Source organism: Akebia trifoliata, chromosome 15 (assembly GCF_017979445.1).
Source record: "Akebia trifoliata isolate Shusen 1 chromosome 15, ASM1797944v1, whole genome shotgun sequence".
Taxonomy (NCBI): Eukaryota; Viridiplantae; Streptophyta; class Magnoliopsida; order Ranunculales; family Lardizabalaceae; genus Akebia; species Akebia trifoliata.
In genome coordinates, this window is record NC_141389.1 from 17,551,051 (window position 1) to 17,576,638 (window position 25,588).

At 37.1% G+C, this 25,588-nt stretch overlaps 1 protein-coding gene across 1 annotated transcript; it reads right to left on the reverse strand.

Annotated features, from left to right (window-relative positions):
* Window positions 1–140: 140 nt before the first annotated feature.
* On the reverse strand, window positions 141–13,227 carry LOC147384457 (prolycopene isomerase 1, chloroplastic-like). Its single transcript, XM_086425697.1, has 13 exons — window positions 12,522–13,227; window positions 11,060–11,266; window positions 10,872–10,971; window positions 10,232–10,314; window positions 10,064–10,120; window positions 9,827–9,979; window positions 9,640–9,718; window positions 9,396–9,544; window positions 9,157–9,291; window positions 8,604–8,717; window positions 1,740–1,850; window positions 1,504–1,612; window positions 141–595 (listed from the first exon to the last, which is right to left on the reverse strand). The coding sequence occupies exons 1-13, from the start codon at window positions 12,957–12,959 to the stop codon at window positions 522–524; spliced, it is 1,809 nt and encodes a 602-aa protein (XP_086281823.1). The 5' UTR covers window positions 12,960–13,227; the 3' UTR covers window positions 141–521.
* Between the last annotated feature and the right edge of the window lie 12,361 nt (window positions 13,228–25,588).

A 25,588-nucleotide genomic window follows, 5' to 3' on the forward strand; every position in this document is an offset into this window, starting at 1 on the left:
TATTGCTTAAAAACATCATTTTTATAATCTCCAAATCTTTCCTGAATTAAACAATCGAACCCCTGCTGAATAATTGCCAAATCCGAACTTTGTTACAATGAGTAGGGCCACCTAAACATCATCCTTCAGACTGCAAAAAATTATTTGCACATCAACAATTTAATAACATATTTTGGTAAAACAATTGTCCACAGATTTTGCACTAGAAGTACTAATTTTCAACTCTTAAGTAATCTGTCCACAGATTCCTGGAATTTCATTACAACTTCGATAAGAAAAAAAACATAATACTATAAACTTGTCATTATGAAGCATACATTAACAAACAATTGTGGAAAAACAAAGCAACCTGTGCCATGAAAGGCTTCAGAACCCATATCTCCATATCATGCCATTTGTCATAGCTGCTCATGAGCAAACTATGCTGTTCTGGTCACATGATCTCATCAATGGCCAGAATCTTACCACATGAGTGGCTAACGTCCACTCATGCAATTGACCAATTTCAGTAACTATATCTTTCATGCCATCCTCCTTAACCAGCCCAGAACTCCAAGAAGAGCAGCATCCAATATTGGGGATTTTTTCTCAAGTCCTGAAATTCAACAAAAAAATTTCAAATTTTTTTTAAAGAAAGAATCCATCCACAGGTCACCCATTTAGAATTTTTTGGTAATGAGATCATGAGCTAGTCAAACTTTTTTCTTTTTTTGGAAAGGGATTGATTTCAGAGTCAAGGGCCTAGATTTAAAAATTTTGAGCTTGCTTTGCTGTTTTCAGGGAAAGAGAGCTCATTACGTGAAATAACTACAACAGTACCGGGTTTTGTGTTCTTCTGGTACAAAGTTTTAAGGAATTCAAAAGCATCCATTTTGAGGACTTGCTGTTTATAGGGGGTATGAAATGGGTCAGATTTTATCCGAATTCCGAATGATCCGAGTCTTAATTTAGTGGTTTTGGACCCTTGGAGTAGACCTGGAAAATGGGTCGGATATGGGTTGATATCTCCGGACCTGAGCCGGGTTCTGGGTCAGATATGGTCCCATCCCCATATCCGCTTAGATCCGAATGATATATTGCTTTGAAAATTATATTTTATGTTTTTCAAAATATCTCTTTTCTAATACTTCAATATAACATGAATTCTTAAAAAATAAAAGAATTATAATAGTAAAATAGAATAATACAACAATTAGAAAAGAAATAGAGCAAGAAAAAATTGAATTGTCCGAAATTATCCAACCCGAATCAAGTAATTCGGTCGGATTTGATCCAGATTTAATGAAAGCAAATGTTTCGGATATGGTTTTAGCTAATAGGATCCGAATATACTCTTCTGGCCCGAACCAGACCCATTTTAGATGGGACTGGGTTTGTTCAGACAAGTTGTAGGATGTTGTTTTGTGCTGCTTTGTGATTGTATGGTTTGTGTCTTTTGTTTGTTTTGACCTTTATGGGCAGGTCTATTGACCTCCTTTCTTTTACCAATGAAATTTTACTTACCAATATCAGCAGCTACACGATGAGCACACATTATTCCTGAAAAGGCCACAGCTATAACACCTTGTCCTGGAAAGCAACTATCCCCAACACAGTATAGACCATCTATAGCCTGCAATAATATTAAGTATTATAGGCCCCAGTCCACTATTAGGTTTGTAGAAAGTTGACTCGACGGCAATTATGGCCAAAAAATAATAAAAATCAATGATTACCATTAGCAATTAGATTCAACTTACTGTTGTGTTGAATGGCATCCCCAATAGACCCTTGGGGATTCTACGTGGCATTGGTCCATAGGTACCATTATCCCGAGCAAGAAAACGCCTATGTGTCTTGGGGGTCCCTATCTGTCAACACCAGCAATACCATGAAATGAAAAAAAAAACCATAATACTAATTAAATAAAGCAAGTGACTGAGTGATCTACAGATTTCCATATTTAATCACAATTATAAATGACGGAACTATTGGAAATTCTCCCAATCAAAAAAACAAAAAACCAAAAAAACAAAAAACAAAAAGAAGAAAGAAAGAAAGACTAACCAAAATTAGGCATAATTGAAAGGATAGGGTGTTAAATGTTAATATTAATTCTTTCCTTCTAAAATTTGTCGTGCTTATGGGAGATAAAGAAATTCTGTCATTGAAGTTATATTAAGTTACATTAATTCTTCCCTTATATTCTGTCACAACCATAATATTAAATTTTGACATATTTCCACGAAATAGTTCCATTTCCACAAGTTCCGACACAAAATTTAACCACAATTTCTTTTTGTATATATTTCGGTGGAAATCACTATTCATTTCGTGAAATGTTTTGATGAATAGTGAATTTCGGCTGAAATTATTTAAGTATAAAAATGCAATATTTCGGTGGAAATATTTCAATGAATAGTAAATTTCAACCAAAATATTTTCTTTTTTGAAAAAACTTATAATTGCTTTTAGCAAGAACTTGTAAATTACATATACCATTTACTAATAAAAATTGCATAGAACATTCATCCATTAGTATAAATGAACATTCATCCATTAGACAAGAAGCAACAAATCAGAGGAGTGTTTTCAACCATAGCAGTTCACAAGCCCCATATGACATGGCTCGAAAATTTTGCTTCTACACACTATAGTAGGAAATCACATCCTATTTTTTTTCGCCAAGTGACTAGATTACGTCCAACCATTGTACAATAACCTAAGGTGGATCTCCTATCAGATATTGATCCAGCATAGCCGGCATCAATCCATGCTTCAACTCCAAAGTGACCCTGATTAACAAATAGAATACCATGCCCTAGACACCCTTTCAAATAACATAGGATCCAAATAGTTGCCTCAAGGTGTACTGTACGAGGAGAATGCATAAATTGACTCATAACACTAAATGCATACACGATCTCAAGATGCATCATGGGCAAATATATTAATTTCCCAAAAAATCGCTAATACTGCCCTATATTAGAAAATAACTCCCCTCAGAATCAATCTGGCGATGATTCTGCTTAATGGGAGTATCAGGGGGCCAAGTAACAGGTTGGCTAATGGCCTGGAGAAGATCAAGAACATACTTGCGTTGGAAAATGAAGAAGCTAGATCATGACCGAGCGACCTCAATGTCGAGAAAGTACTTGAGATGACCAAGATCTTTTACTTCAACTACCTATTGAGATATGATTTAATAGAGGCAAATCCCTCGGCATCATCCCCACTAAGAACAATATCATCCATGTATATGAAAGCAATTGTCTTGCCATTGGCATGATGAAGAAACATATAATGATCAATAAAACCCTGATGGTAGCCATATTGTAACACGGCAGCCTCAAATCTATTAGACCAAGCACAAGGAGATTGTTTGACACCATACAAAAAACTTCTCAAATGACAAACCATGCCACGATGAGTGGGAGAGCAAAATCCAGGAGGAAGAGTCATCTAGACTTCATGTAAGTCTCCATCAAGAAAAACATTCTTCACATCAAGCTGATATAGAGGCTCGACCTCTGAGCAGCAAGAGAGAAGAGCATGCGAATAGTGCTCATCTTTGCCACAGGAACAAAGGTCTCCTGATATTCTACACCATGATTTTGAGTACAGCCCTTGGCTATAAGACGGGCTTTGTAATAGCAATAGAGCCATCGAGATTATGTTTGATAGTAAAGTCCCAGCGGCAGCCAACAACCTTTTGTCTTCCAAGAAAAGGTACCATTTCCCAAGTCAGAGACTTCTCAAGAGCACACAATTCTTCAGACAAAGTTTCGCTCCAGTAAGGTTTTTGTTTAGACCAAGTAAGAATTTTGAGACTCTTTCCTTCTCGACTATTTTCCTATATTTGGCTTGTCGCAAATCATGGAGGCTGCTTTTAATCTCTAGTAGTTTTGTCGTATTGACGTTGTTGGAGTACGTTTCCTTCACTGCATCCCAGACTTCTTTTGTTGTTCCATAGAACATGAAATTCTGCCCAATTTCATTGTCCATGGTATTAATCAACCACGACATTACCATGTTATTTTCAGATCTCCAGGTTCGAAATTTTGGGTCTTCCTTCCGTGGGGGTACAATAGTGCCTGTGAGGTAGTCATCTTTTCCTTTCCCTGATATGAACATCATCACCAATTGAGCCCATTGAAGGTAATTATGTCTGTTCAGTTTGTGTCTAGTTATTGGAAACGTGAGACTTTCAGACCTACCATGACTCCTGTGAGAAATCTATTCAGGGCCGGAAGAGGCGTTGGAGGTGCTGTTTTTATCAGTGGTCATTCTGTATTTTACCATCATCAGAATTCTTAGAGGTTCAGAGGTTGCTCTGATACCATATAGAAAATATGAGAGAATTCTTCTCGCATTGTTGTATTTGGATAGGCAAGAATACATGAATAAATATGAGAGGATACCAACACAATTAGGTAATTCAACTCCTTGATTCTAGGGAGTAAAAATAGAAACCAATTAAGCCATAAATCTTGGAGATTTGGATACTAATTATCCTCATCTCTTTATTTGGAAACTAACAAAATCTGCTAAATATGAAAATGCAATCTGAGATTTCCTCTGATTGGACATTCCAAAGTCCATAGTATATGATAAGGTAATGAGGTATAGATGTGAAGAATGCAACATAATCTATCCTTATGAAAACACTCAAGAAGAAAAGTGCAGAATTAGATGTAATGCTAACTCAAGGAGTATACACAAAAGGAACTCTTGAGAGTTCAACCTCTAAAGGAATAAAAATTGAGGAAAATGTTAAAGTGTGTGTATGCCTTCATGAATCCAATCAAACTACTGCTAGTACTAATTCATTAAGTACTTATATTAGAACTGAAAGAAATTCAAACGAGAGGGAGCTAAATGATTCTTGAGGGGTCTAAAAGCAAGAAGAACAAGTATAGATAGATTTTCTAAAGCTTTTTAGGGTTTAGGGTCTGATTGGGATAAAAAGAAAATGTGTAAAAAATGAAGAACAAAGGAAAATGTGTATGAAAGTAGGTGAATTTGACCCTCTCGAACTCGATGGAAAGGCCGCCTTTGGTGCAAGTAGACCAGAAGGTTTTTGAGCAACATAGGTGCTGGCTCAAAAATAATCTGGCCTGGCGAGTGGTGGAAAGGAAAGAAAAAGGACTGTTAGAATTGTTGTTTGTTAAGAAAGAAAGGAAATGGCTCATAGGGGTTCTAGAGGAGGCAAGCTTACATTCGGTCAAGAAGGATGTTTGGAGCAAGAACGTTGTGTCGGACTCTTGCAAGTTAGTGTGCGGCTATCAGAATGAGCATAGAAGATTTGTGGTGGTCATGGAGTACGCTAGTAATGGTTGGACAAATCTAGTAGACACTCTGAGAGATCTCTGTAAGTTTCACCGATTTCAAAGAAACAAAAAATCCTTTCGATTTTGGTGCTTCAGATTTTGTGGGTCCAAGGAACAAAGGAACCCTATCTACATCTAAAACTTTGGGATGTGGCAGTGGGGCCATACTCTGTGAGACCAAGGACAAAGGAGGATTTTGGGAGGATGTGTCTAAAGTGATAAACTGGCTTATAGGATACTGACTCTTACTTTTCAATCCCTTGGGGATCAGACAATCGAGTCTTTGTCTGTGCTACTAAGCATGAGTTTGATATCTTCGTTGGGCTAAAAAGTGTGCAGGAGCATGATTGAGGTCCTTCTTCGACCCTAGTTTGAAAATTGCAAAAGCTAGGCTAAATAATGGGAAAGGCCAGGGACGTGGGTTGACATTGTTGATTTACCATTCCACAAGTGTAGCGTAGAGGTTTTCAAGTCCATTGGCACTCTTTTGGGTGGCCTAATCAAAGTCAGTGATGGGACTTCGGCAATGAAAGACCTCAGAGCAGCTCCAATTAAGGTGGGTTGGAAAGCTGTCGATATCCCCCAATGGATTAAGGTTGTGGAAGTTTCTTGTGCGGTAGGACTTCGCAACTTCGATGTTAGGATTGGTGAACTGGAGAGTTGTCATCAAGTTCTGTCGACTTGGTTGGTTGTAGCAACCGAGATGTGGATCTCACCATCCCTTCTTTAGGCTAGGAAGCCATGACCAGCGTTTGGAAGGTGGAAAACGTCATACAAGCAAGAGGTCGGTCGGAGAAAACGAAACCTGCGGTTAGCCAAGGAAACATAGTACTATCAGTTCCGGAGCAACATGAGTCTAGATCTTGACCGCTTAATTCAAATTGTGAGGGTACGACTGGCCATCACGGGGATAGCGATTGTGACAAGGAGAGGCCCAAGAATAAAGGGAAGGCAGTTGTCATCGATTATTGAGGTACAATTGAGCAAGGATTCAGTGCGCAAGGGACTACCTTAGGTTAAATCAGAGAGCCTCGGTTTTGGAGTCGTGTGGACCCATGGAGGAACAAGTGCAAGTGGGAGTCTTTTGCTTGCGGAGGCTCATTGCACGTGTCTTGTTCATTGCAGGTTTGTGTGAACCTTTCTTTTGGTCTAAGAGCAAGCCCGTGACCCTGCTAAAGCCCATAGGCCATATATTTTTAGAAGATGCGTTGTTAAACCTAATGATTTCACCCATTGCATGTGGAGTCATGGAGGAACACGTGGAAGTGGGAGTCTTCTGCTTGCGGAGACTCATTGCACGTGTCCTGTTCATTGCAGGTTTGTGCGAACCTTTCTTTTGGTCTAAGAGCAAGCCTGTGACCCCACTAAAGCCCATGGGCCATATATTTTTAGAAGATGAGTTGTTAAACCTAATGATCTCACCCAAGCCCGATGAGGTGCTTGGGTAGGACTCTTTAACAAAGCCCATTGAGGATTTGTTAATCACATCCTCAAAGGCTTTGGTAAATGGCCCGTCTTTGGAGCAAAAGCTAGGGCTTCTGGAAGGAAACGTCGTTGTAGATGATCGATCCATCACTCTTGTTAAGCCTTGGGTTGTAGGAGAATCGCCCGCTATGTTCAACAATTGGGGGCAGAGGAAATCTCAAACTGTGATTTCTCGGAATTCTTACGTGTGGGCATCACTAGGAAAGTTGTAGTTCTTCTACAATTTGACCCTAGAAGGATTTCTAGGCTGGTCTTGGGAGAGATTTGGTCGTGGAAGAAGAACAAAGTGGGAATGGCTCCAATGAAGAGGACCCTAGACCAAAACTCCAAAAGGACTCCCTTTTGTGCATTGTGGATAACCATGGTGCAGAGAAAGTGTGGGGCTCAGAAAGAATGAAGCAGCAAGTGGTGGAATTCCTGGTGGACTGGATCACTGATCATATCTTGGAAATGGGGTTGTCAGTAGGAGTCCTGGTCGACGAACAAGAAGAAGATGCAGGTTATTTGTAGCAGATTGCTCTGAAACTTCAACAGAAAATTGGTGAGTCTACAGTAAGATCATCACTGATGGAGATCCAGTGGCTGTTGAACAGAAGTGCATTAGAGAGGAGGTGGAGAATTTAATTCGTGATGAGGGGCCAAAAGGGGAGTTCAAACAGGATCCATTGTTGTTGGAAAATTCCAAAGAGGAGGTGAAAAAATTGAAGATCAAGATGGCTAAGTTCAAGATTTGCAAATGTCAGTAAGTAGGTTTCAAGAGAGCTCTGCTTCTGTGCTTGGGAGTGGGAGGAGGTTGCAGGTTCCCAATGACAATTAACATACTCTCATGGAATGAGAGAGGACTCAATGATAGAGCTAAGAGGGCAACAATTAGAGCTATGATTGCTAGTACTAAGCCAAATCTGGTTGCTATTCAAGAAACAAAGCTGGACAAAGTTGACTCGGATGTGATTAGAGATATGTGGGGGTCCAAAAATAAGGGCTGGTGTTATCTTGGAGCAAATGTTACTGCAGGGGGAGTAATAGTATTGTGGAACAAAAACACGATTGAGGTCTTGGTCTGGTAGGTGCTTTTTCAGTCTCAGTGTTGAGCAAGTTGGTGGGGGAGTCAGAGCAGTGAGTTTTCTCGGGGATGTATGGCTGTCCAAAGATTGGGAGAGAGGTCAATTTTGGGAGGAATTGGACACAGTGGGAAGCTATCGGAACCGTCCTTGAGTTCAATGCAGACTTTACACCAAAAGAAGAAAAAAATACAAAACAGAGGCAATCGTCTCTTGAAGGCAACTCTCTTCCTTCGAAAATTCTATTATTCCACTCCTTTCAAATCCTACGCAAGTTATTTGCAATTGCAATTACACGTGCTTTGATATTTTAAACAATATTGAAATCAAAGAACTTGCTAAATGAGTAAACGTGTATAAAATGGGGCTACAAAAAGTTAAAACTGTATAGGTTATTAAAGAAATGTATAAGAGTAATCCTTCGAGCACGATCACATCATGGAAGGTTATGCTCGATATAAATGGATCTCCATTTTCACCAATCATGTGTATATATTCTTCAAAGGTCCATACAAAGTCTAAAAGCACTTAGTGTACTACCACTAAGGTTGTAAGAGTAAGCAAGGAGACCTTTAACTTCATTCACAACTAGATCATCCTAAGTTACCATAAAATCAAGTATGCCAGGTTGCTATGTCAGTGAAGTTTGTGTACATTAATACCAATGGGTTTCAACCCATCCTTACACCCTAATCCAACTGCTTGCTAAAAAAAGGTGCTATGAAATCAGTAACAGTACGACATCTACCTCTTTAAAAACAATCGATGATTTAAGCCCTGGAAATAGTTTCTTTTCAAGTCTGGTTATGATTTCATCTGCCACAATCTCCTTTTTTGCCTCGTATTCTTTTTGAGGGAGTCCCTGTTCAAATAAAGGCCACTTCATTGTTATTTGGAGTTGCTCCATATTATCACATACAAACCAAGATTAGCACAAAATACAAAAAGATAATCAATAACTATGTAAGATTAGTTTCATCTTCACTCTTATAATGAGAGAAGGCGGAATAGAAGTGCTTTGACATGAAAATTTGGATCTCCCAAATGCCCCCACCTTTTGCATTCAAACTTAATATAATAAAGGTTATTTTGGTCAAAACTAAGAAAATTTCAATCCCACGATCCTATAATCACCTTGGTTAATTTTCAAAATTACAAAAATATCTTTTTTTACTATGTAATCTCCAAAAACCCTTTAATTAATATTTTAAATTGCAAATAAGCCCTTCTAATACATGTGTGTTTGCACTTTGCACATGCCACCTTCTAGTAATATATAATATTGGAATAGAAAAATTCACCTTCCAATCCTCAATACAAGATGTTGTAAATATGTGAAAGATATGATGTCCTTTTGGAGCCAATGATGAGTCAAGAATAGTAGGAATGCTCAAAAAAATGCTTCCATAAGGCTCCTCTAACCTAGTCCACTCATTCTGCATGAATAAAGGAAAATACGAGATACAAGACGGTGAATACAGCAGTTCAAACTCTTTCAATTAAACCTTGTAAATTAAATCTACTTAAGATATCCAACTACCTCAAGAATAAAATGATGGCAATCTGTGTCTGGTGGCAAGAACTCTGCTTTGACTCCCATATGAATGGAAAGAAAAGATGGCGCTTTAACATAAACTCTTTGGAAATTTTCCTCCTCTTTTGGAAGATCATTTCCTTTTAAAAGCTTCCCTACAATAGAATGAAAATTCAGTTTTAATTAGAACTCCAGCAAAAGGAATTGAAGTCAATATAATGAAAATAGAATGCTCAGCAACAGAACTGACCAAATGTATCCCATCTAGTTGCATTTGATATTATGGTTTTGGAAAAAAATTCCCTTCCATCCGAAAGCCTTACACCTACCTGCAAAAGAAAAAGGACTAAAATAGCATAAAATAAAAACTTAGCTTCCAGATTTATGGCTACCAAGCATATGAAATCTTAACATTAATGATAGAGGGTAACACTTACAGCCTTTCCATCCTGAAGTATAATACTAGTCACATTTGCTTTGTACAGTAAGTTACTCCCCTTGTCTAGTAGGCCTTTGGCTAAGGATTTTGCAATTCCACCAACGCCTCCAACAGGGTAGTTGATCCCACCAAAATGCCTATCACATAAAACCTGGAGAAAAGAAAAGCAATAAACAAGGTAACACAACAATGAATAGTGAATATTAAAATGGCCCAAATGTATTAAAAAGATTACCATGCTTGCATTGATCATTGGTGTCTGCAACGCGTTGACCGTGCTCACTATGAAACACTGCAGAGACACCACATAGATAGTATTCACTTTGTGAGTTTGATGGCATGTGCAAATTTTAGAAATCTAACAAACAACCAATCATACAATCCAGAAAATAATGTTACCCACCTCAGCATCTATGAAAGATAACAACTGGGGATCCTGTATGAATTTCCGAGCTATGTCTCCCGCATTTTGAGGCAAATAATAGGCTTCCAAAGCAATCCATTAATAAGTAAGAAAATTTCAGAAACAAAGAAAATTTCCAGGTTTTCATTAAATATTTGGTGACTTGAAGGTAAGGAAAAGAAAAAGGAATAAAACCTCCATGATTAATACTAATAAGCATCAAGTATAAATAGAGGAAGTTTATGGCACTCATAAAGAGAGTCTAGCAGCAGCAAACCGGCACACGTGGCATTAACCACATAACTATTTGTGTTACTTTCTTCTGCACCAACTACCACATTCTTCTAATTGTCAAAAGAAGGTGATATTTGATGGATACGACTGTCCAATCGCATAAAAGATTGCCCGAGTGGTGGCAATGATGGCATCCGATTTGGAAGACAGTCAGATTATGGATCAAAGAGTTAACGTCAACTTCACAATCTTAAACATAGAGAGCTAATATTGCCACACCAAATTTTGCTAACGCCACCCTAAGATGTGTGCTAATTCTTTGGTGAATACATACGACTTCGGGTGGCATTAGAAAAGGTTGGTGTGGCAATAGGATCTCTCTAAACATAAGCAGGAGTGCAATTACCAAGAGTCAAGCATTCGAGAGGCTTCTGAAAGAATTGTCCAAAGAGGTACAATGGTTCCTCAAGTGACTTCAATTCCAATGAGTTCAAGGCATTAAAGATCTACAAAAAATAATCAGTTATGGTGAATTAAGGATTGCAAATAAGAAAGGAACATGGAAGTTGCATTTACTAGTCAATTAAGACAGACCTTCCAACACTCACTGTAAAATTTCTCGATCCCTTCCTTCTCATGGGGAAATTTACTGTTAAGTTCTTCAATGAAGTCTCTATAATCTCTGTGCACTTGGACAGAGAGATCATGGGGTAGATGGAAATGAACAGTGGTTGGATCAGGTATCACCTGCATCTCACACCCAACTGCTGCCAACGCTTGAGTTATCAAATTTAGATTACCCTGCACATCATAATAAAAAGCCAACGAATACATCAGATTAATGCTTGTAAAGATTGACCATATAAAAAGAGCAGATGATCGAAATATAACTGAATATCACAGGTTACACTAAAAATATACCATTGAGAACTTGCAGAATTTAGGATTGGGGTATAAATCTTGAGACAAAAGAGTGGGGTCCATTGTTGTGTTTATTTTATATATATGAACGAGTCACTAAGATGGGTCATTCACAATGGATATCACAATCAGTTGTCTTTTAGATCAAGCAAGATATCCAGTTTATCCACTGCACGACATAGGGAGACCGAGATGACCTGTCTCAGCATCTCATCCGAGATTCAAGGACTTAGTCAGCTCATATTTTGAAAACTCAGTTGAGGCAACTGGTTTTAGTCCCTTTTTTTTTTCATATAAGTAAATCTTACAATTATGATGAGAGAAGGCAGGGTAGAGTATTGTTGACAACAGATGCATATTAGTTATTTAAAAAAATATATCCAAAAAATGCAACCACATTACATTAAATATTTACTATTATAATGAGAGAAGGGTGAGTTGTTGACACTAAATCCATGCTAATTAATTATGAAAATAACCTTGCATTACATTTCATGGCACATGTTAATATGTTATAAGACTGACACTCATTGCCTCCTGACCTTTTAAAAACACACCCCATTTAAAATACTGGTCCATTTGGTATTTTTGTTTTTTTAAGCAGGGTGCACTTTGCAATCACGTGGGGTACAACTTGTGAGTCATTTTACAATACTAGACTACCTACATAAAATTTCTTATACACCCTTTTTAATAATTAATTAATTATAAAGATAATTATGCCTTTCTAGGAATACTAGAATTTGTAAATCAAGTGAGAACGCACGTACCACCAACTAGTTTATTTTAAGAATCTAAATGTTTTTTTTTTCTTGTTAGGTAAGCTGGACTTCGAACCTACGACCTCAAAGTTGTTTTGCAATGTGTCCAACAAACTAAGCTATGGGTCTAAGCCTGTATGACTGAATTTAAATGTTTCTATATTATAAATGAAATAATATTGTGTGATAGAGCATCAATAAATCCACTTATGAGACATTGAACCAAGTTTGAAAACAATGTTTACCTCATACTTAATATGGCAAACCTGACCTTTCTCTTGATTGTGTTTTTTTTTTTTTTTTTTTTTTGTGGATAGATTCTCTTGATGTGTTTTTGTTTTCTAAACCAGAAATAACTGAGAATCAAAGCTGACCTTATCGCTGAAACCGAACATCACTGATGATCCAACATCAAAAGTGTAACCATCTCTCTGGTAAAACCCTGAACTCCCACCAGGAATCACATATTTCTCCAACACCAAAACCTTAGCTCCCTTGACTGCCAACTGTGTGGCTGCAACTAAACCTCCAATTCCCGATCCAATAACAATTGCATCGTAGTACTTCTTATCCTCATCTCCATTTCCACCTCTCCCCACCACTTTCTCCTCACTCAATACTGCTTTCGACTTCAAACTGAATGTTCTATCCCTACTCTCCTTCAAAAACCTTAATTTCTCATTCCTCTTCTCGAAATCTAAGGTACTGGGTTTACAAACAAACCCAAAGTTCAGATTAATCGGTCTGAAACTACTGAATTCTTGGTTTTGGGGGCAAAGAAGGGATGGAGAACTGAACCCTAGGTAGGCCATGGATTGTGGTGATTAGGAGAGGAGCATTTTTTTCGTTTCTGGTTGAAGAAAAGGAGAGTTTTGATTAATTTTTAAATCTGGAGATGAGTGGAGTGGGTGATGATTCCACTCCATGATCCCTTCAGCAGATGAGACAAAAATAAATTTATGCACTGCTTGGTCACACAATGCAAAAGACATTGCAGACAATTTGCATGCATCACCTAACAAATTGGGGTTTTTATAGTGTTTCGGTTTACTCGCTTCAGGTCCCAACAATGCAAATTACATTGCAAACAATTTGCATGAATCACCTAACTAATTAATTGGGGTTTTTATAGTGTTTCGGTTTACTCGCTTCAGGCCCCAAACCTAACAAATTGGGAATTTTGTAGTGTTTCGGTTTACTTGCTTCAGGTCCCAACAATGTTTTAAAAACCGAACCGACGAACCAACCAAAATATTGCTTGATTAGTCGGACCGAGGTCTGACCGGAGTCTAATTTGGGCAGACCTATTTTATTTATTTATTTATATATATAATTTTAAAAATAATACAATAAGGGATAACTCAAAAAATTAAAATATGATAGATTAATAAAGTGCTAATTTGATTAAAATTTTTAACAAACATCCACTAAGCTTTGGAATTTTTATGTTTAGTTTTCTCTTATCTAAAATGCCCTTGAAAATATTCATAACTTTATTTTAGAAATTCCTAAAAAAATTCATGTACTTTATTTAAAAGTCCTAATAAAATTCATGATTTAGCTTAATGTTAAAAAAAAATAAAAATAAAAAAAATCTAAGAAGCTTTTGTAAAAATCTTAAGAAATTGTTGTAAAGGGAAGACTAATAGGACTCTAAAAAAAATATTTCAAGAAAACATTATTAACCGTTGAATTTTAATATCCAGTTTTGGGAGTTTGGTAGCCATACATTTTCAACACCACTAATCAAGCTCAAACAAAACAAAAACAAAACAAAAACAAAAAAAATTGAATTTTTATTTTGTGAATCTGAGTTTTCTTGTGGCGCCCCAAATGCTAACACAAAACCCCATGTCAGATCTCGAGACACTAGGTGGTGTTCCGAAATTTTGGCATGGTCTCCTCTGTTTATGTTAGCATTCCAAGGTGTTCAACCTACACCTAATAGACGACATACGTAATCTTGCATATATACATACAAAATATAATACAAGCGAAAGCATATATACGAGATTTATATATACGTACGATAGATCAAAGTGAAGAAGAAGAAATTTATATACGAGATTATACAAAAATTCCTCACTCTAACAAAAGTCCTAACGCTCAGTACAAATATATAATATTCCTGGATAAATCGAGTATATCCCCAATACTCACCAAGTAACGGACTCTGATTGTCTATCTGACCCACCAGATGATCCTCACTTGTGCTCTATACCTGCCTCGCAAAGCTCTGAATCTGAAACTAAAAAAAATGGAGAAGGAAAGGGTGAGTAACAATGGTTACCCAATAAGGAATCAAATAATTTCTGTCAATAACCTCCCATAACATGAACGAATAATTATACTGAATCATTTTAACATATACAAAGTTTGACAGAAGAAACTATGATTAATTGGCACATATAGTTAAAGATGAGCAACTAAACATTTTAAAACTCACATTACATCAATCAACAGTACTCACTATAACATTTTCTTTTACACAAATCTAGTTGGTCAATTGGAAACATTAAACATGCATTTTATTTTATATATCAAAATAAGACAACATATACATAATACACAATGGTGGAGTAGTGGAATTAGAAAATTGGGATTCACGACTAAATCACTCCTGGTTAGGACATGATGTTTAATAATAAAGTATTAGTTCCTGATTTTGTACCTGGTCGTTGTTTACCACACTTACAGGACCATTTATCCGACTAAGGCTGGCCGTTTGACGTGACCGTAAGCAATGGGTTTCTTTTCAATGTGTCAGAACGTTCGATTACTATAGATTGTTAGTGATCATTGACTAATCATCTTCGTTTATGCCAATCAGGCGTGCATGTAATTCTCAAATATATAAACCATTCGTATACGACCACCTTTACATTACAAGTTCACTAATAAAGATAGAGAAGAATAAACTTGGATTCCAATTGTGACTCCACTCTCATACGCGTCCCACACTACGTATGAGCTTATTGGTCCCTACCGTACATCCTAGGATAGTACATCACTCCGGATGATATGACGCACTATCCTTCAGGCATTCACAGACTCTTTAACAACTCACAAAATAGTTACATATATATGAGAAATGTTCAGCATAAAACATTTTAGCAAACATTTTGGCAAAACATTTTTCAAAACATGAGTTAGAAATTTTGGAATTGGCTGATTTTTGGTGATGATGATCTCCTCACCGAAACTTCTAACCCCATCAAAAATTATTTACAAAAAATGAACAGTTCACGATTTTTCAACTTATAAACATGGATATATACATATATACATATATATACATAGATATAGATATATATATATATATTATATATATATATATATATATATATATATATTATTTTCATTTGAAAACAAAAGAAAAAATTAACAATACAAGGTTGAGAATGGATATCCAGTTTCTTATCATACAACTGTGACCACCCGACCTAAAATAAATAACGGAACGAAAAAGTAAATAGTACCTCGCGCTAACAGAAAGTAAATAAACATGTAACCAGTAACATTATCCCTGAATATCCGTTCACCAACCTACATACAACACAACAATGTAAAATGTAGACATCACTCCTCGGGTGTGACTCTGACATTTTACCGTTTCATACTCTTTTTTTGTTTTTTCGATTTTTACAATTTTCAACCTCTCAAACAAAATATTCACTTTCTGATATTCATCAACTCAATATGAATTCATTGAATATTAAATCATTTTCTAACTATGAAATTTATTTTTATCAATAACATTGAAAAAATATCAAAACTCATATCAAAATGGGGTTCGAACGATGCATAGGACCCAACTAATCGAAATAACCTAGTGAGATATCCTACTCACGTATATTTTGTTATAAAATACAGTTAAATATATCAAACATGCAAGTTCTGGCGTGAATTTAAAATAACAAAAAGAATTCTATATTTTTGGAAACACTACAAATTTTTAATAAAATCATAAATGCAATTTTCATAATCTACGATTACTAATAGAAATTGAGAGCTCCTCACAATCTCTAGGTGACGAAATTGAAATGCGTGCATGAAAATCGAAATGGTTCAAACTTCGAGATGACTGATTTTTGAATCTAGCCCGGTGATTTCGAAGATCTCAACACCATCGTCTTCTTTCCCTTCTACGGCGAAGGACGGTTTGATCCAGAAACGAATAAAATTCGAAGTCGAAGATTCGAAATCCCCGTATATAAATACGATTGATTTTTTACGATACGATGTGAAAAAGAAAGTGATACGAAAAGATCTTGGGTGGATTTCGTAAATGTCGAGGCTGTGGACCTTTTTTCCTTTTACGTCGGTCGTCGAAAGCGGACCGTTCGTAGTGAATTTTGAATTGAAGATCGGTTAAAAAATCAAAATATTTCATTTAAATATCACGGCTTTTGACAAGTTGGGGAAGACAATGATTAGAAAAAATATAAAAAAAATTATTTATATAAATTTTGGGACAAAATTGGTATTTTACCTATTATTTTAATCGATGATAACTTGACCATCTGGACTCCAAAAGTGATGAATGAATAATCTATTTCGTCTAATTTTTCATTTCAGATCTAATGGTATGATCAATTTCTAAAAATATACATTTTAGACCCAATGGGATCCTAAAATTGACGTCATTTTCGTTTTTATAGATAATTTGACTTTTTGAGCCCTAAAATTGACAAATAAATAGTCCATGTTTAATAATTTTTCGTTACAAATTCAATGGTATGATCGAATCTTAACAATTCTTACTCTATCAAAAAGTCTTTATTTTAACCTGGTCCAACTCGGTAATCAAGGATTTTACAATTTTTCTGTTCGGACTCGCATTTGAGCGTGCTTACAAGTTAAAGTTGTAGACAACCCCCATTTTTGCACTCGCCTGATTAATCAACTCGTCAACCCGATCGCAAGGATTCCCAATGATGGATGTGTATTCCATTGCTTTATTTTGTTACCAGATTTGTTTCAGAAATCCAGATGAGGTATCTCGAACTGACAAAACCTTAGAAATCACGCTACGCTAGGAAAATACGACCCCAGAAACATAGAAATCATCATCTTGCAAACCAAAAAGAAGCTTCACGATAAAAATCACTAAAAATTACCAAATTACCAAAATACCCCTAACATCAAAACAACTCTAGAGCCTACATTACGCTTAGGAAAACTCTCTCAAACACATAAAATAACAAATCGAAACCAAATAAATCATTTTGCCAATTTTCACAGAATTTGACAAAATTACGAAAATGCCCCTCATAAAGTTCATGATCGTTTCACACAAAAAATTTCATAAATGACACAAACCAACATTCTCATTGAATTCCTTACGAAAAACTGATTCTAAAACATCCTAGAACATCAAAAACTGACTTAAAACATGAAAAGTCATCTCCGGGGGCAAAACGGTAATTTCACAATTTTCATAATTAAAAAATTCGAAATTAATAAATAAAACATTAAATAATTAACTTTAAACATTAATGAAATTAATTTAAAAATTTGAACCTAAAAAATCGATTAATCGAACTCTTAGGCAAAATCGTTGAGGGTTCGTGGGATATTTCTTTAAGGACCCCTCCATTTGGGGGTCCAAAGAATTAAAGAAATAATGGAAGGGGGTTCTCCAAAAATCAAAGTAAATCAAGTAAGACTAAGGTCAATGTATTAAAGTCAATCAAGTGAGACTGAAGTCAAAATTAAAGTCAATTAAGCAAGACTAAAGTCAAGATACTTAAAGTCAATCAATTAAGACTAAAGTCAAAACATTAAAAGTCAATCAAATAAGACCAAAAGTCATAATAGAATTATAATTGATTAATAACTCTATCTAATAGAGTTCTAATTTAAAAATAATTCTACCTAAAACAATTTGAATTAAAACACAATTCTACCTAAAACACTTCTAATTAAAACACAATTCTACCTAAAACAAGTCAAATTAAAACACAACTCTAATTAAAAGATGTCTAATTAAACACTAACTCTATCCAAATCAACCCCTAAAAACATCTATAAATAGAGGTGCTCACACCCTATTTTCGTATCAAATTAAAAACCCTAAGAGAAGTAAGTCTAGAAGCTCCCCTAGCCCCCCATAAACCCTAGTTTTGGAGCCCCAACTCCTTAGCTAACATCCCTCCTTCAATTTTAGTCTAGAAAACACCCAAAAGTCTTCTAAAAACACCCCCAAATCCTCAACGAACTTGAAGAGTTCAGATTCAAAAGTAAGGAGATACCTTGCCTCGGAGATCCGAAGACAAATCCGGAAACAGAACGTAGCAAGGGAGCACGGTACAAGGAGCTCTTTTGTTAGATCTGAGGGAGTAAAGTCCTTGCATCGGAAAGGTATTATTTTTTTTTATTTTCTATTTCTATCTAGGTTTTAGCAATGTAATCTACTTGGGAATTTAGTAGAGACCGGCTTTGACCGGGCGGGATTGGTGCCTAACACCTTCCAATCCCGTAACATGATCCCCGAATTCAGTTTTCTTGGTTTTAGATTAGTTTTTATCCGTTTAGAGTCATTGTTCGGTTCCTAGACCGTAATAACTAGGTGGCGACTCCCAAACCTCAAGGGTCAAAAGCGGATCCGCACACCCCGCGGATCGAGGGCGCTTTCAAAAGTATGTTTTTCTATCATTTTGAATCCAATGGTAAAGTCAAATTTTATTAAAAATGATCAGAAACATCCTAAAATTTTATCCCTAAGTCCCATTTTCAGAATTTTCTCAAAATTCCATTATTTATTTTTTCTCAAGATACGAATTTAAAACTCGGGATTTTACATTTCCCATAAAATCGAGAAGGATATGTTGCATTAGATTGCCAATGTGGTAATCCATTTGGGCCCAACGACTTCTTATAAGATTTGAAACGCTACTAAGTTAGTAAAGAAAGTATATTACACTCCTCCTATAAACAGCGCCAGTTTTATCAGTTGGATCATTACAACATAAAATCCATTTTTTCTTAGTTTATTTATAATTTTTCATAAACTGGGGCGATAATATTAAAAAATCTGGTTGAACCTGGTCAGACTGCAGGTGTCGTCCGATTTTTAAAACATTTGGTCCCAACTCTTTTAAATTAGCATTTTACCCTTACACCTTACTAAAAGATTGAAACATCTCTCAACTTTGTCGAGCTTGTTTTGGGAGCTGTTACCTATACTTAAAACCTAATACGTAGCAGGTAGAACAGATAATTTTACATAAAACTACTCATTTTTACACGCATTTTCCTTTTTATGAAATTTCGACTTTAGGTATTTTGTTCACTCCTCCATTTTTACACCTTTAAACTATTGGTATATTTCTTGTCCCTCCATTTTTACATGATTGATAGCAACGAAGATCTATTATTAAGTAATGAAGGTTCATTTTGACGTAACGAAACTTCTAATATTAACTCCAACCTCCATACTTTACATCCATTTACCTCATTTTCCTCTTAGTAAAAAATGTATTAAGAAAAAGTAAATAAGGATAATAATTTTATTATTAAAAAAAAAAAAAAAAAAACACTACCATAAAGATGCACGACGCTTTCGTGATTAGATATTACATTTTAATAAGAAAATTTCTCTTTTTTATTACTTAAACAGAAACGGAAATTGTTTTACACCAACACTTTTGTTTATTTTCATCGAAATTTAGTATTGCATATAGTTGTAATAAAGAATGTATACTTAAGTATCACATTTTCCCGTAAAGAATGGCATGGCGATATACACATGATGCCTTTATAAAGTCTGATATTATTAGATAATGTGTTGTGTTACAAATAAATTACACTAGACACTACAAAATAAAGGGTTTTTAGAGGCTTTTTTTTAGGGCAATTTAGCGAAGGGCCACTTAAATAGTCGCATCAAAAGCGGTTTTAGATCAGGCGCCTCCTAAGAAACTAAATCAGCGGCATTCGGTAAAAAACGCCTCAAACGATCAGAAAATGGAGGCGATTTTTGACAAAACGCCTCCAAAGAGACGATTAGGGGTGGCTGTTTTGCGAAACCGTCGAAGAATCTAAGTCTGTTTTGGTTCACGAATTTCTCTATATGATTTTTGGATGATTTTCTCGCAGGAACCCTAGAGACTCTCGATCTCCCTCTCTTCTGTCATGTGTCGGGCCTGGGCTACAGGGCCTTATCTAGGCAGCCCATTACTTGTTGGGTATTATTATCTGTTATGCTTTAATTAAGTCTGTAGTTAGTGGCTGGTGGTTATTTCCTGTCATAGATAATGTTGCTGTTAGTAAGTTGTTAGTGGATAATGTGTTGTTAGTAGTGGTCCAGTAACTTGTTAGTGGCTGGTGGTTATTTCCTGACATAGATAATGTTGCTGTTAGTAAGTTGTTAGTGGATAATGTGCTGTTAGTAGTAGTGGTCCAGTAACTTGTTAGTGGCTGGTGGTTAATTTCTGAAGTTGTATTTAATCTCCTGTGATGAATGTAGAAGTAAGTTGAATGTTAGCAGAACTTGTGGAGGATTTGGTTCCCTCGAAGTAACCAATTGTTCTATCTTTCTAATATTATTGTTAGAATCATAACAGTGGTATCAGAGCCAGACGATCCACATGGCCGAAGGTGGAGCTGGTACACGTTATTCACAACTTGCTGAATCTATTGCTGGATTGAAACAAACACAGGAGATCCAACAGCAAAATCAGGTGTCATTGCAGCAGCTGGTAGATGGATTGGCTCAGCAGCTTCAGGCAGTGGCTGGTAATGTTGAAGCCTTGGTACGCAGTAGTGGGAAGAGACCTGAGGACAACATAGATGAGCAAAGAATGGTCAATCCATTATTTGAAGAGCATGGGACAATTCAAACACGTTCCATCCGTTTGGATTTCCCTAAATTTCATGGTGAGGACCCTCAAGGGTGGATCTATAGAGCAAATCAGTTTTTTGCTTATCACCAAACTAACCCACAGCATCGAGTATTATTGGCTTCCTTCCACATGGAAGGTAAGGCCTTAATTTGGTTCCAAGATTTGGAAGCTTCAGGTGGAATCACAAGCTGGGAAGCATTTGTTAGGGGGCTGCAAACACGGTTTGGTCCTACAGCTTATGAAGATCCAATGGAGGCCCTTACGAATTTGAAGCAAACTACTACCGTGGAAGCTTATAAAACAGAATTTGAAGTCTTATCTAATCAGTTAAGGGGTTTAGCTGAACCATATAAACTTAGCTGTTTCCTTAGTGGACTTAGAGAAGACATCAGATTCATGGTACGTATGTTGAACCCACAAACTTTGAATATTGCTTTTGGGTTGGCTAAGATGCAGGAAGAAAATGTTTTGGCCTTAAGAAGGTTGTCAAGGGGGGTGCTCCCACCCCAAGGCTGACCTTTGCTTCTTCTTCTCCCGAGAAGAGGGCTATGGTTCCAGTGCAGCGCTTATCTCCTATTCAAATGAAGGAAAGGCGAGAGAAGGGTCTTTGCTACAATTGTGATGAGAAATGGGGACCGGGGCACAAATGCAAGGCAGCTAAGTTATTCATTATGGAGTGCGAGGATTCTAGTGATGACGAGGAGCCCTTAACAGTAAGGGATAGCAAGGAGAAGGGAGATTGCAGTTTGCGGCGTGAACCAGAGATTGTAGAGGTAGAACCAAGCATTTCCATCCATGCTCTCTCGGGCTCTCTTAATCCAAGAACCATGAGGTTAGTGGGCAAGGTGCAAGGGTGTGTAGTGGTGGTCCTTATTGATACGGGAAGCACCCATAATTTTATGGATCCCTCTATTGCTGAGAAGGCTCGGCTCAAAATACATCCCACCCAAGGATTGATAGTGAAGGTAGCAAATGGAGCAGCTATGAGCAGTGAAGGAAAGTGTACTGAGGTGAAACTCCACATGCAGGGTAATTTCTATCCTACTGAATTTTATTTGCTTGCATTGGGGGGATGTGATATTGTTTTGGGAGTCCAATGGTTAAGGGCTTTAGGGCCAATTCTATGGGATTTCTCTAAACTTCAAATGGAATTTTCCTACATGGGCATGAGTAGAACACTTCAAGGCATGTCACCCACAGGTTTATCATTGATAGAAGGTGAAAAATTTGGTAGGGCATTAAAAAAAGACCATAAGGGCTTAGTTTTACAGCTTGCTGAAACCGTTGAAAATATCCTTTTTTCTGCTGAAATGGACCCGGCCTTGAGTAACCTTATTGACCAATACCAATCGCTTTTTGAAGAACCCAATGGTTTACCTCCACCTAGAAGACATGACCACCATATCTTACTCCATAAAGACACAAAACCAGTCTGTGTAGGTCCATATAGATACCCTTACTTTCAAAAAACAGAAATAGAAAAGTTGGTCAATGAAATGTTGAATAATGGTATAATCCGACCTAGTCAAAGCCCATTTTCCTCACCCGTTCTATTGGTAAGAAAGCAAGATGGTAGTTGGAGGCTTTGTGTTGATTATAGAGCTCTCAACAAAGAAACCATCAAAATGAAATTTCCCATACCAATAGTTGATGAATTATTAGATGAGCTACATGGTGCTACCATTTTCAGTAAATTAGACCTTAGGTCCGGCTACCATCAAATCCGAGTTCACCCAAATGATATCCAAAAGACTGCCTTTAGGACTCACGAGGGTCATTACGAGTTTTTAGTAATGCCATTCGGGCTTACCAATGCACCCGCTTCTTTCCAAGGCCTAATGAATGACATTTTCAAGCCTCATCTACGTAAATTCATTTTGGTCTTTTTTGATGACATACTTGTCTATAGCAAAACCTTTTCAGAACATTTGGTTCATTTACAAACTGTTTTAGACATTCTGAAACAGCATCAATTATTTGCAAAAAAATCTAAATGTAGTTTTGGATGTTCTGAGGTTAGCTACCTGGGCCACTTAATTTCCCATAAAGGAGTTAAGGCTGACCCTGCTAAAATTGATGCTATGCTTAGTTGGCCTTTTCCCACCAGTTTAAAGTCTCTTAGAGGGTTCTTAGGACTCACAGGCTACTATAGGAAATTTATCAAAGGATATGGCCTCATTGCAGCACCCTTAACCTCTCTCTTAAAAAAGAATTCCTTCTCCTGGACTGAAACAGCCAAGGAAGCCTTTGAAAAACTCAAAAAAGCTGTTACTAACCCTCCGGTCTTAGCACTACCAGATTTTACTCATCCTTTTACTATTCAATGTGATGCTTGTGGGTATGGTGTTGGAGCTGTTTTATTGCAACAGGGAAGGCCACTTGCTTTTATGAGCCAGGCAATTAGTGGGAAGGCTTTACAAATGTCAACTTATGAGAAAGAATTGATGGCCTTGGTACTTGCTGTAAAGAAATGGAGATCTTACTTATTGGGGCAGAAATTCAGGGTGCAAACAGATCAGCAAAGCCTAAAATATTTGCTGGAACAGAAGGTTGGAACACCTCTTCAACAAAAATGGATCACCAAGTTGTTAGGTTTTGATTTCTCAGTGGAGTACAAACGAGGCAAAGACAACCGGGTGGCTGATGCACTATCTAGAAAGGTAGATTCTAAAGAAGGAGAGTTGGCAGCCCTCACGGTTCCAACAACTACTTGGTTGGACATTCTCAAGGCTTCTTATGGAAAAGATTCTGAGTTGCAGAAACTGTTGCAGAAAATGGAGCAAGGGATATTGGATCCTAACAAATATAGAGTATTGGAAGGGTTGCTTTACTACAAAGATAGACTCTATATTAGCAACACACCGGAGCTGAAATTGCAGATTCTACAGGCCTTACATAGCAGTCCAGTGGGTGGCCATGCAGGGTACCATAAAACTATCCACAGAATTCGTTCTGAATTTTATTGGGTAGGCATGAAGGGTGACATCCGAAACTTAATCCGAGAATGTGATGTGTGTCAAAGAAATAAGTCAGAAAACATACATCCAACAGGACTCCTTCAACCCTTACCAATTCCTACTAAAATTTGGACTGACATTTCTCTTGATTTTGTTGAAGGGTTGCCTGTTTCGGGAGGGTACTCAGTGATTTTAGTGGTGGTTGACAGGTTATCTAAATATGCCCATTTTGTTCCAGTTTCCCATCCCTATACAGCCTCTAAAATAGCCCAAATATTTGTTGCAAATATTTTTAAATTGCATGGCATGCCTAGTTCTATTGTAACAGACAGGGATCCAACTTTTACAAGCAATTTCTGGAATGAACTATTCAAGTTGCAGGGGACTGACTTGAAGTTCAGCTCAGCTTACCACCCACAGACGGATGGACAAACCGAGATCGTGAACAAGGCTATGGAGCAATACTTACGGTGTTTTTCAGGTGACAAACCAAGGGAGTGGGTCAAATGGCTTCCGTTGGCTGAATGGTGTTACAATACCAATGTTCATGCATCGACCAAACTAACACCCTTTGAATCAGTCTATGGTTACCCACCCCCAAAATATTGCCCTATTCTCCAGGAACTACAAAAAATCAAGCTGTGGAAGATACCTTAAAGTCGAGAGATCAGATTCTCCGTATCATTCAACACAATTTGCAAGAAGCACAAGCACGAATGAAGCGATTCGCTGATTTAAAGAGGACAGAAAGAAGCTTTGAAGTGGGCGATTATGTTTACCTTCGACTCCAACCATACAAGCAACAGTCAGTTGTCCAACGTCGCAACTCGAAGCTTTCTCCGCGGTTCTACGGACCATTCGAAGTGCTAGAAAAATTGGGCTCTGTTGCCTATAAGTTGAAGCTTCCTCCTACGACTCAAATCCACCCGGTGTTCCACGTATCGAACTTGAAGAAGAAGTTAGGAGCTCGAAATCAGCAATCAGAATCCTTGCCGCCTACAACATCAGATGGAACCTTTAAGCTTGAACCTGAGGAAATCATACAACGACGCATGGTGAAAAAGGGAAACCGAGCAGCAGCAGAACTATTGGTAAAGTGGAAAGGGTTGGGGCTAGAAGAAGCAACCTGGGTGGACTATCAAGTTCTGAGTGAGGACTTCCCAGACCTTGTGGACAAGGTCTTCTGAGGGGGTGGCATTGTCATGTGTCGGGCCTGGGCTACAGGGCCTTATCTAGGCAGCCCATTACTTGTTGGGTATTATTATCTGTTATGCTTTAATTAAGTCTGTAGTTAGTGGCTGGTGGTTATTTCCTGTCATAGATAATGTTGCTGTTAGTAAGTTGTTAGTGGATAATGTGTTGTTAGTAGTGGTCCAGTAACTTGTTAGTGGCTGGTGGTTATTTCCTGACATAGATAATGTTGCTGTTAGTAAGTTGTTAGTGGATAATGTGCTGTTAGTAGTAGTGGTCCAGTAACTTGTTAGTGGCTGGTGGTTAATTTCTGAAGTTGTATTTAATCTCCTGTGATGAATGTAGAAGTAAGTTGAATGTTAGCAGAACTTGTGGAGGATTTGGTTCCCTCGAAGTAACCAATTGTTCTATCTTTCTAATATTATTGTTAGAATCATAACATCTTCC

Coding starts and splice junctions, on each gene's coding strand:
- LOC147384457 (XM_086425697.1), bottom strand. CDS start 12,959: ATGGCCTACCTAGGGTTCAGTTCTCCATCCCTTCTTTGCCCCCAAAAC. Junction 10,315..10,871: donor TCTCGAATGCTTGACTCTTG/GTAATTGCACTC, acceptor TTGCTTTGGAAG/CCTATTATTTGCCTCAAAAT. Junction 1,851..8,603: donor CATCGATTGTTTTTAAAGAG/GTAGATGTCGTA, acceptor TGGTGTTGACAG/ATAGGGACCCCCAAGACACA.